This window comes from Entamoeba invadens (genome assembly GCF_000330505.1).
Source record: "Entamoeba invadens IP1 unplaced genomic scaffold scaff_1105074725543, whole genome shotgun sequence".
In the NCBI taxonomy this organism is placed as follows: domain Eukaryota; phylum Evosea; order Mastigamoebida; family Endamoebidae; genus Entamoeba; species Entamoeba invadens.
Window position 1 is genome coordinate 111,639 of NW_004191832.1, and position 12,299 is coordinate 123,937.

At 30.3% G+C, this 12,299-nt stretch overlaps 5 protein-coding genes across 5 annotated transcripts; 2 read left to right on the forward strand and 3 right to left on the reverse strand.

Moving 5' to 3' along the window:
- Positions 1-377: 377 nt before the first annotated feature.
- EIN_281290 (hypothetical protein) lies at positions 378-878 on the forward strand (the record flags this gene model as incomplete). Its single annotated transcript, XM_004185066.1, has 1 exon — positions 378-878. One exon carries the CDS (start codon positions 378-380, stop codon positions 876-878), a length of 501 nt encoding a protein of 166 aa, XP_004185114.1.
- Positions 879-1,728: 850 nt separating this feature from the next.
- Positions 1,729-3,054, reverse strand: EIN_281300 (RAC GTPase, putative; the record flags this gene model as incomplete). Its single annotated transcript, XM_004185067.1, has 3 exons — positions 1,729-2,061; positions 2,465-2,838; positions 2,991-3,054. The coding sequence occupies 3 exons, from the start codon at positions 3,052-3,054 to the stop codon at positions 1,729-1,731; spliced, it is 771 nt and encodes a 256-aa protein (XP_004185115.1).
- A 661-nt stretch (positions 3,055-3,715) lies between these two features.
- EIN_281310 (rab11, putative) lies at positions 3,716-4,825 on the reverse strand (the record flags this gene model as incomplete). Its single annotated transcript, XM_004185068.1, has 3 exons — positions 3,716-4,146; positions 4,563-4,724; positions 4,792-4,825. 3 exons carry the CDS (start codon positions 4,823-4,825, stop codon positions 3,716-3,718), a joined length of 627 nt encoding a protein of 208 aa, XP_004185116.1.
- Positions 4,826-5,747: 922 nt separating this feature from the next.
- EIN_281320 (ras, putative) lies at positions 5,748-6,709 on the reverse strand (the record flags this gene model as incomplete). The annotated part of the gene is made up of 3 exons (XM_004185069.1): positions 5,748-6,130; positions 6,236-6,301; positions 6,583-6,709. The coding sequence occupies 3 exons, from the start codon at positions 6,707-6,709 to the stop codon at positions 5,748-5,750; spliced, it is 576 nt and encodes a 191-aa protein (XP_004185117.1).
- Positions 6,710-10,377: 3,668 nt separating this feature from the next.
- On the forward strand, positions 10,378-11,922 carry EIN_281330 (hypothetical protein; the record flags this gene model as incomplete). Its single annotated transcript, XM_004185070.1, has 2 exons — positions 10,378-10,440; positions 10,510-11,922. The coding sequence occupies 2 exons, from the start codon at positions 10,378-10,380 to the stop codon at positions 11,920-11,922; spliced, it is 1,476 nt and encodes a 491-aa protein (XP_004185118.1).
- Positions 11,923-12,299: the final 377 nt, after the last annotated feature.

Sequence of the window (12,299 nt, forward strand, 5' to 3'; positions counted from 1 at the left end):
CTTAAAACGTGTTTAGTAAATTATTAATTAAATTTTATAAATTTAATTATAATCAGGTAACCATAAATATATCATTTATTTATTAGTTTAAATAAATAAATATCTTTTTCTATAGTGATAATTTTTATAAAGTATAATATAGTTAATGTACTATATTATTATTATTATTTTATTATTTATTTGTTTTACTTGAAATTATACTTTATTAATATATTTATCATAATTTAATAACATAATTATTTTTTTTTAATTTTTAATAAATATCATATCGTTATAGTAAAAAAACCAAAATAAAATGGTTTGTCAAAAATTGGTAATTTGGTCGGAATGAGCAAGCTTTTCGGAGCAAAAAAAAGAAAGAAAATTATCCAAAATCGATGGCAATGGAATATTTTAGCGAACCGACGTCAGAAGATAAAGACAAGGGGAGTCCGATACCATTTAAACGGTTTGATTTTGAGAAGCCGACGATGAAAATATCTTCCAGTATCAGTGAGTCTTCAGAAACACTATTGAAGGCGGCAGAGGTTGGCATCATTACAGTATCGCCATTTCCAAAAACGTTTGATGCAAGTGTACGAGACTGGTCCTCCTTTGCCACTGACGCGACGCTGACGGACAGAAGAAGATTCGACGAGAAGACACAAACAAAAATGGAATTGATCGACTTGAAATACGCCGTCAAACAATCGAAAATCCAGATTAATTCATTAATGAAAATGAGGCGTGTTGTCTCCAAACTGAAAAATGGGCTTGACAAAGAGGTCGCATCGATAAATGACCAACTCAACGAAATGCAGAAACAGCATGCAGCGTACAAAACGGAGTACTCCAAACTTAAGCGCTCCCAGCGATTTAAATTCTTTAGAATTCATTAGATGTGTTATTAACTTTCTTTCGCAAAGCTCCTCGTTCAGCTGAGTTGTCAAATCATCAGTGAGTTCTATTAGATTAATTCCTACAAATCGAATAATAAATATGGTTCAGACAATAAGACAATAAATAGTTTAATTATTAATAAAATTATAATAACACAAACTATAAATGAACCAACTTAGAAATTTGAATTTCGATGTTTTTGCTCTTAGTGTTTCTTTCTTACTCTTCTGCTCGCTTTTTTAAGTGCACCGATTACTTCACGTGCGTTTCTTGCACTTTAACTCCAGACAACTGCACTTGGAATGCCGAGTACAAAGTTTGCATTGAACGCACTCCATCGGACGCCTCAAACGCGACGACGACAGAGATGTGTACTTTAGAAGAGAACAATTGGTATCAAATCAGACTCTTTATTTACTCTTCCTTGTTATTAATAACAGTCACAATCACTCTGACTTGTTGTTGCACTCACTACTGCAAATCCAAAAACTCCAAACCCGCCAGCAAAGTATCTCCAGTGTCAGAAGTTCCTTCCCGAAATTTTGAAAGGCCTGTTCTTATCAATATCGAGGAAAAGGTTTCTTCCAATACTCAGCCACCTTCTCTGAGTCACGACGAGCCTCTTCAAGTTCCTCCGTGTGACTTTTAACTTCCCGTCACTCCAATATTGTGTTGAAAAATAATCGATTTCATTATCTTACTCATTCCCCTTGTCACGTCCCACTTTATTTCTCTAAGATATTTAGTCATAAAGTTAATTATTAATTATCTTTACAAAACACCCACCCAAGTATAGAAGACGGACAAAAAAGTCTTTGGAGTGAACAATCAAATCCAACTGAAATTAATTTACTGTTGTTGCTCTTTAGTTTCCTTTTTCTCTTCTTTTGGTGGAGCGGCGTCTTTCTTTTCTTCTTTCTTATCGGCTTCTTTCTTCTCCTTCTCCTCTTGTGCGCGTTGCTTTTCAAGTTCCTTTTTCATGATTTTCATCATCTTCTCTTCCTCTTCTATCTCCTTCTTGTACTGCTTCTTGATCTTTGCTACCATCTCCTTTTCTTTGTCAAGGTAGTCATCAATAGCAGCAAGAACAACGTCGTGTGTCGTTTCATAACTTTTCGAAGAGCATTCGACATACCTCTTTGCTTTTAATTCCTTCGCCATTTTTTCGCCCTGTGTGTTATTCTTATGGTATTTTATATTGATTGAATTAATAAATAATTTATTCGTTAATTGTATAATAAAAAGAACTATTGAGTAATTAAAGCTATATAATAGTATACCTGTAAAAAATCTAAATCTTTATAACTTCAATATTCATTTGTAAAATCATAAATAAGAGATTGAAATGTGATAAAGAAAGTGAGTCGGAAGTTTTAACTTGAAACAGCAAAGTAACTATAATATTATATATATAATATTCCATTCATAAATAAAATAATTCAATATTAGTATATATAAATCTATCGTGCAATAAACTTATACTTAAAATAGCTTTGAGGATAATATAAATATAGTTTCTAAGTTCATTCCTATTGCTATAAAAATCTCTAGACAATAATAATACTATTTATTATAATAATAATACAAGTCGAAAACAAACTTCCTTTTTAGAGATGTGTTCCTTGTCCTTCTCATTTCTGAGATCGGTCTGTGTCCCGACAACTATGACGGGGACAGAAGGGGCATTTTTCTTGAGTTCCAAAATCCACTTGTTTTTAATATTTTTGAAGGACGACCTTTGAACCACACTGAAGCACAAGAGGAAGACATCGAATGAACAGTTACTATAACATCCGGCTCGGTATGTCGAGTATTCATCTTGACCTGCCGTATCCCACAACGACACGTTAAACACGTCATTGCCGACAGATTCAATTTGACAGAAATTGTCAAATATAGTCGGTGTATACTCAGTTAAAAATGACTGAGCAGTGTATGACAGTAAAAACGTCGTCTTCCCTTGAAGTCAATTTTATTATTCATTTTACTATTACTTACTATTCATTAACTATTCCTTGCAACCCCCCATTCACACCATAGAAGTCCTCAAGTCCTTTCTCCAATCACTTAAAAACAACTCCAATAAGAGTTATGAAGTGAGAAACACAAACCCACAGCTCCATCTCCCACTAGTCCAATTTTAATAACTTTGTTGATTTTGTTGTTCTTACTCATCCACTCTTTATGTTAGTTCATTTCAGTTCTCCCATTTTTCTCCTTTCTATTTCAGCTCCTTGAAAATATTTTTCTCCAGTTTCAGGGTATCCAAATCTGATAATTTTGCCTCAAGTTCTATAATACCTTATCCTTCGCCATTGCCTCGATAAATTCACTAGTTTTCTACCATTTCTTTGTTTGAAAATGTACTATATATCATAGTTTAATTTTAATTTGTGTATAGTTCATCGGTGTCTAACGATCGTTTCAACATATCATTAACTTCCTTAAACTATATTTTTATTATAAATATACCATTTTGAAAAACATCAAATAACTTCAGGTTTACTATATGTTAAAGTAGAAAAGAACTTTGTTTTTTAACTTTTATTTTCACATGAACAAATCGCAATGATTTTGCTTCCCTTTGGTCTTCTTTTGCCGGTCTTATTCTTTTTTTCACTTTCCTGTATTTAGTTACTACTTATTTAAGACTAATAGTATATTATTACTATTCTTTTTTTTTTATAATTTGTGATATCATACTATATATTATAATATATATACTAATATATATAGTAATGAATAAATAAGTAGTTACAAAGGACTTTTCTTTGGACTTTGTCTCGACCAAGTAATGTTATTCAAAATGTTATTCGAAGACTCCAATAAAACTGAATTAACAGCATTTGCTTTTATCACCATTAGGAAGGACTGGCTCGATTGGGACGATGTCTGGCTTTTCTTGTGGTACTTTTTGAGCGTTCTCGTCCAAGTTCGAAACGTTTTGTTTATAAATTTCGATTAAGAGGTTCTTGAAAGCGGTCTCGACGTTTGTTCCATCAAGTGCTGATGTCTCGAAGAAGAAGAGTTTCTGATTCTCGCAGAACGTTTTTGCAGTGGACTCGTCGACTTCTCTTGTTTGTGACAAATCAGCTTTGTTCCCAACAACCATCACAACAATCTTTGGGTCCGCGTTATCCTTCAATTCACTCAACCAACGCTCAATCGACTTGAATGAACTTTCTTTGGTGATGTCATACACAATTAATGCACCCACAGCACCTCTGTAGTATGCGTTAGTAATAGCACGATAACGTTCTTGTCCAGCTGACTTGTTATTATTATTTCCAACTCGTAATACATTTATTATATTAATTGATTAAATTATAATATCTATATTAAAAAGAGAGAATACTATATTATTATAATATAGTTTTCTATTAAATAATAAAATATGTTGCATTTTGAAATTATTAATTATTAATTATTAATTCAATAGAATTCACTTGAAATTATATTCTTTTAGACTGAATAGTAAAATTAAACGTAATACTTATATTATAATAAACATTCTATTAAAGAGGTGATATTAGTTAGAAAAGTGTTATAATACCATTAGTTAAATATATAAGTCACAATACTCAAGTGAATTGAACACTTCTATTCAAAGTGTTTAATCTACTATAAAAAATAGTTTAACAATAGTAAAGTTGTAGTTATTACAGACGAAGAGAAGAACAAACCGGTATCCCATATTTGTGCACGGATGACTTTTTGTTCGTGTTGAATACTTCTTGTAGCAAATTCGACGCCGATAGTGGATCGCTTCTCTGGGTCAAATTCATTTCGAGTGAATCGAAGAAGAAGATTGGACTTTCCGACTCCACTTTCACCAATCAATACAACTGATTGTCAATTTCGATACTTTAGAACACTTTCCTATCCAATGGAGAAGGTGGTGAATCAACAAACTTTTGTAGAGATAGTCGTAGTCTTCCTGTGCCATGTGTGGATTTTTCAGTTTGTTTTTTTCTTTTTTTCTTTCGAATTTTCTTTTTCTGGTGTTTAGTGGCGTTTTTGCCTTTTGTTGCTGTTCCTTTGTGCACAGCACTTTTATTTCTTTTTCGTGTTTTTACACACCGTCTTCTTCTCAAAAGCGCTTTTTTTTCTTGGTATTCAAAATTATTTGAGTATTTGGCAGACTTTCAGTGTTTCGTTTTTGATTGGAAAAAGTGTTATTGGAATGGTCTTTCTCCCGTTTTTTTATTGGCTCTTTTGTACTCGCAAATTCTCAGTTTAAAGTTCCTTTGAATATTGATGAGTCAAATTGCTATATTATTACCATCGTGGTATTAAGACCTGTTTTAAGCAAGTTTTATTATAAAAATTATTGAAATGAGTCGGCATTCTCGTATAACTGGTATCAGTATTAACACGTTCAATTCTTTTAGTTTCATCTTTGTAGCCAATTGTGCTTTTAAACATCGTTTAATCATTATTTGTATTACTTTATTAATTAATATACTATATTTATATTCTAATTTAACTTAATGACAAATAAGTAAAACGATAATTACATTGTTTTTATTATGTTTTAACATCCACTTTTTTATTATATAGTTATAATATAACAAATATATTATTAGTAGTATTATCCCAAATCTGTATTTTAAGCTATAATAATACAAATTAACTAACAATTAAATAATATAATAACTATACTATTATAATAAAAATTTAAATATTCATTATTAGGTTTTTTTATTTCTGTACCAAAATCATTTGACTACTTTTAATATCATACTAAAATAAACTATAATAAATAGCATTTGTCATTCATTATAGTATAACAAATTGCACAACATTTAATTGATGGTTCTTTTTTCACACACATTTAGTGAAGAAAAACAGACAGACGGACTTTGTTCTCACAGAATGTAACAGGCCTTCTTCTTCTTTTTTTCCTCAGTTTGGACCTGCGCGGTCTTTCGCGATATTCTTACGACCTCGTAGAACGCTTCGTCGACGTTTGTCCTCTTCTTTGCAGACGTCTCGATGAATGAAATACCTTTTGACTTTGCGAACGCTTGTCCATCACTTGTAGGGACTTGGCGAGCGTCAGCCAAGTCGGTTTTGTTCCCGATCAAAATGCATTGATCAAACGCGTCGTTTTCTTTTATCCGCGAGACTCGCGCGTAATACTTTTGCGCACACGCGAAGGTCTCTTTGTTGTTGATTGAATAAATGATCATGAAACATTGTGACTGCCGAATGTACGGGTCGATCATGGTTTGGTACTCTTCACGTCCCGCTGTTGATCAATTGATGTCCGCGTTGTGTTAATATGTTACAGCACTTTCAATGCCTATCAAGTATATAAAAAATAGAAATACAGTCACTTGAGTGGCATACAAACCTGTGTCTAAAATATCGAGTACACACACCTTCCCATCGACGTTCACTGTTTTACGATAACAATTTTCTATATCTCAATATTTGTTTTATCTTATAATATCTTATAAATGTAATATAAGTACTTTAATATCTTCAATTCAACTCCATTCGTTTGTATAAATTTCACAGTCAACATACCAAAGCATTGAGTATCTTCTAAATGTGTACTTTTCTTATTATTTTCTTATTAATTATTACGTCACTAACACATTATATCCAATAGATTTTTTACATAGACAAATACAGAATTAATGATGTTAAAATTAATGTGTAATAGAGACTTATACGTATAAATAACAATGCACAAACCTACTGTCGGATCATATTCTTCTACAAACATATTCGATGTAAATTGGATTGTTAACACAGACTTCCCCACGCCACCATCACCAAGTAAAATGACTTTGACTAACTCTACTTTGTAGTCATCGCCCATTTTTCTTTGCTTTTTTCAGTTCGCCGTATTTTTTTGTTTCTCATCACCTCAAAACAAAAATTGAGTACTACTAAGTCTTAGTGTCGCCATTTTCACACTTAACTGGTGAACCAAAGTCGACCAAACAGTTAACTCTATTACATTAGAAATACCACTGTGTTTATTTAAAATGTTTTACAATTGTGTTTTATAAAGTCGACACTCTTCATTTCAAGTTTTCAAAATTTAAAATTTGCCGTGTTGTGAAAAATTAGAGGCATATATTTTTTGTTGTATAATTGCCCGCAATATTAAATAAAGTTTGTTGTATGTATTCGTAAACAGAGTTCAATCAATAAAAAAAGTCTTTTTATCACAGAAGAAATTATCGTTTTATATTACTTAATTGTAATGACCAAATGCAATTGAAATCATAAGGTTAATTTAAAGCATTAATATCTGTTCATTGTGTTCAAATGGTTAGTAATACGTTAAAATGCTTAATTCTTGTAGTGATTTGAATTATATATATCATAAGTAATCCTTGAAGAGGAAAAAAACTTCAAAAAGTAAAAATACATTTAATATAATTATTATTTTTTGTATTATAATTATTAATAATATTTACTTATAATAATATACTATTTTACTGTACAATAAAAATGTAATTTATTACCATACTATTTTAGTTATTAATAGGCTTTGCACCCGAGAATTTTCTTATTAAAAATTAGTATCTAAAAAAACTAATAAAACGGGAAGGAAAAATTGACCCGTTTTATTAGCGTTTTTCGATACTAATTTTTGATAAGAAAATTCTCGGGTGCGAAGCCTAGTTATTAATATTATATTTATATACATTAATAATTAACTATTTATTAATAGTATTTATTAAATTTTTTGAAATTATTTTTCATTTAAAACTTAATAATATAAAAAACTAAATTAGTATAACTACAAGATATCGGTAAACAAAATTAAAATATATACGATTAACACTTATTTCTTGTTGTATCAAAAATGTTTTAAACTACCGATATATTTACAAGAGAAAAAAACGAAGAGAACTGTGATATTTAAACAAAAAATGGAAATTATTTTACAAAGGCTCTCTAGACAAACAACTTTTTTACTTTCAGAGCTTCAAGCGTATAACAAAAATCTTCACACAAATTTATTTCATGACAACAACTCACTTTCTTATGAATTACGAATAAAAAAAGCAGAAGCGTTTTTTGATCAACTTTTTGAAGACATTACAAGGAGCCAAATAATCAAAAATACTCTCAAAACTATTCAGAAAAATGCATTAGAACTTCAAAAAGAAATTGATAACAAAATTCGTAGTTTTGACAACCAAATAGCTGTTTATAATGACACAATCGATCTCTTAATTACTTTGGAGACAGAACGATTCACTGCACGAACCGAATGTTTAAAAAACGACATTGCGCAAGTTAAAAGTGTTCATTTGCAACAAATGGAAAAGCTTTTGGCTTTGAAGCACGAGCCACAATTTCCACTGACTTTTGATGACAAAATTCAACTGGAAACTTTTTCAAAGAAAAAAATTGGTGAAGTGATTTTTGATAGTGCGAAAGAAAATTGGAGTCAGTCTCATAGTATTTTTAGTCAAAAAGTCATTGGTAAAAAGTGCGTTTTAATATTTGTTGAAGATTCCACTGGGATTCGTTTTGGGAGTATTTTGTACAGTAGAATAAATGGGGTATGTCAATGGGTTTCCGATAACAATGTCGTTCTCTTTTGTTTTAACAAAACTACAATCCCACCAATTAGTGACGAGACGAACAAAATGAAAAATCACGAAAATTGCTGTTTTGTGCAAAACGAAAAATTTGCAAAGTGCGCTTTTTTGTGTCAAAATGCTGTAAACAAAGTGCTTTGTAATTTGTGCAACGTCATTGCAATTACAAAGAAAAATTGTTCTGTCGACTGGGAAGAGTTTGAAAAATATTTCCATATCAAAGGAGATATTATAAAAAGAGTGAGTGTGATGCAACTCAATTAGTTATTTTTATTAGTAATATTATTATTTAAACACAATAAAGAAGTTTGATTTAGTTTAATATTTAGTTGTTTTTTTCGAATTGTAAAAATCACAACAAAATAAAAAAATGATAATTCGATTAAACATTGTGTTAAAATTTAGAAAAACAGTATTATATTATATAAATAAAATATATTACTTTTAATAATACATTATATTATTAGTAGAACTAATAATATAATGTATTATTTTACAAAAAATAATAAAAATAGTGCTGCATCTAAATTACACTACTTTTTAGTTAAATTTTTTTTTCTGTCAATAAAATAAAAAATTTAAAATGTATTGGTGTATTAGTATTTATTATGAATGAAACTATATTTTTAATACAACAACAATGAAACTAATAGTTATTTGTTTAAAAACATTTAAAAAAAAATTTTTTATTTAAAAGAGTTTTAATGAAATTATGTATAAAAAAGGAATACAGATGTGGGACTAAAGTTTCGACGAGTACCAAGGTTTCGACTTATTATTTAAATACTATTTAAATAGTAATGAACGAGTTTCTATATTTATTTTTAAAAAATAGTCCAAATATAACTTTTTAATTTTAATTTTAATAATGGTATAAATATTATTAATTATTAGTCGAAACCATGGTCCTGGTCGAAACTATAGTACCACATCTGTAAGACTTTATTTTTTGTTTTCTAAAAAATTCGAATTAATGAAAGCGAATAAAAACTAAAACGAATGGAATTCAAACCAGTTTAATAAATATAAATAAACTGTTATATTATTATAATATAAATAATGTCGTTATATTTTTTCTTGTTTTTAATTATTTTATTTATATTTCTATTGAAATTATTTTAAATAAAAGGAGTAAACATTCGTTTGTTTTATTATTAATAAAAGTCGTATCAATTAAATTAAATCAATTGACAATAAAACTAAAAATAAAATTGTCCAATTTGATATATTATTTATATAAGATTAAAACAAACAATTTATGAAGGTCGACTTTTTGAACAAATCAAAAAACTTCAACTTTTTTTTAACGCTTTTTATGTAACAAACCAGTTTTGTTCCATAAAGCAACAATTGAGTCTCAAAACAACAGAAAAAGATTGGGCGGTTTGTTTAAAAATGAGGTGAAATATTTTTTAATTTTACCGGCCTTTCCCGAAAATTCAGCTGAAATAATTTGGATGTTTTAATAGAAAATCCCTCATTTTTTGCCTAAATTTGAACCAAATTCATTTTATTTCTTTTTGGTATCAAAACACCAATAAAGTACTATAATAAATTGTTTTATAATTATCTAATAATAGTACATTTTAATAAACACCATCAATTTCTTTTTCAAATTAAAGCCAAAACATTAGTAATAAAATATAATTAAATTATCAATAAAGAATAATACTTTTTACACAAAATGAGTTTGTCCACACAAAAATGGAGTATAAATTACCTTCAAAGTGTTCTATTTTTACCAACTCCGACAATAATTACGATACTTCTAGTTTTTAATTTACAAATAAATTATATTTATCAGAATGAAGAGAAATGGAAAATAGGATCCTCCAACGTTTTAATTATATAAAAGTCAAATGTCCATTATAAAACGGGGAAAATGACTTGTTAAGCATTCGACGCCAACTTTATTATTCAAAGAATGGTTGCTGTTTTATTACTTTACATTTTTGCAGTGAGAACAAGTGCACAGACGCCATGTTTTGTTTGTCCCTTATTTAATAGTAAAATCCGCTCTGTTTGGAGTGTACAGTAATCAAGTACTAATCACAAGGGAGAAGCAGTTATAGCCGACTTGGGGTTCTATATCAACAAAACAGGTTCGTCTCTATATGAGTGTTACAAAGACATTCCAGACTACAAGAATGAGCTCTGGGGATATTATATGGACTCAATGTGTTATGTAGATACCCGTATCTTTAACATTCATTGGAACAACCAGAATGTCTCGATGTGTGGGATGTGTCTAGAAATAGTTGGACCGTCTACTAAGCCTTTTCATTGTCAAGTTGGTGGATACTTTGTGATCAATGATGGAAGAGACAATTCTGATGTCGTTGCTGTTCCTTCTTCATTAATGAAAATAGCAACGACCTCTTCTAAAGGCACCGAAAAAGTGTTTAACGCCGCAACATACAGACAAACAGATTGTGGCTTTCAGACTCCGCCAAAACTCGTTGTTCTCTCTAAAGAGAATAAGACGGAACTCTTCATTATTAACTCGAATAAACTAGTTACTGAGTTTAGAGTCAATTCGAAGAAGTATTATATTAATAACGCTTCAATAGTACTTACCGCCCCTTTTAATCCAAGAAACAATATCTCTTTTGTTACTCTCGACAGAAACATCTCATCGTTTTATAACATCAAATTGGACTCTACCGGACTCTACACGGCATCTTCTCTCTTCCCAATAGACGTGTACCCAACTTGCCGGTTCTACTCGAGTCCACAGATTTTCAGTGTCACCGACAAACACTCGAAGAACGAATTTGACTGGAAAATTCATGATGTGAATGATGGAGTCTTAGTCCCCCATCTCACTGAAATAGGCAAAAACATTAGTATACCCTCCATTAATGGCTACGCTGAATTCTTCTTGGTATCTCCAACAGTATTACAACTGAGTCAACAGTTTGAGTACATCCTCTTCAATTTCTACGCACCTTATGGGACGGCGTGGCTGGACAATTACATGGGACTGATGGAATATGGGAACACCAATGCGTCGAAGGTGGAGAAAGTGTGTCAGACGATGCAGAACAAGTACGTCTTCCATAGTGTGACAGACGGTCTGTTTAACGTCTCCGTCAAAATCTATTTCTCGGACAAGACGTGTCAAGGCTTTGCTAATGTCATCAATTTCAAAGCGAAATTGGCAGTTGGGAAGAGCGCATTCATATCGGATATCAAATTCAAAACAAGAGATACTAACACGACGTACTGTGATAAGAAGGTGACGTCATGTTACGACACAGAGTGCACTATTGACAAGAACGTCTATGACTTGGGCGACGGATTTGTGTTGCCATTTGAAGATGGGTGTTATCCTAAATGTGGGTCGTGTGACTTGGGAATGGTTTGTAATAACCACGGAAAGTGTATGTACCCCCAAACAAAAAACTCAAGAAACAAAGCACAGCAGATGTGGGTATTAGTTGTGTGTATATTATTGTGCTTGATTTAATGTATTCTTGACTGTTTTGTATGTTCTATTGGTATGGTTTTTTATAATAATATTATAGTAAATTGAATAGTATTTTGGTAATTGTTTTATCTATAGAACAAAGAGATTTGGGAATGGGATTTTGCGATTTCAAGAGTGTTGTTGTGGGGTATCTAAGTGAATGATTTTACTTATAAGTAAGTACTAACTATTAATATTTAATTAATTAATTAATTAATTGTTTTATAAAATAATAATATAATTTCTATTTGATTTCTGGTATTCATATTTACAATCTTTTTTTGGTTCTTATTATAATTTTATTTAGTTTATTTTATTATTGTTTTTATTATTGTTTTTCAAAAAATTATTTATAGTTTGACTCAACTAAGTTAAAT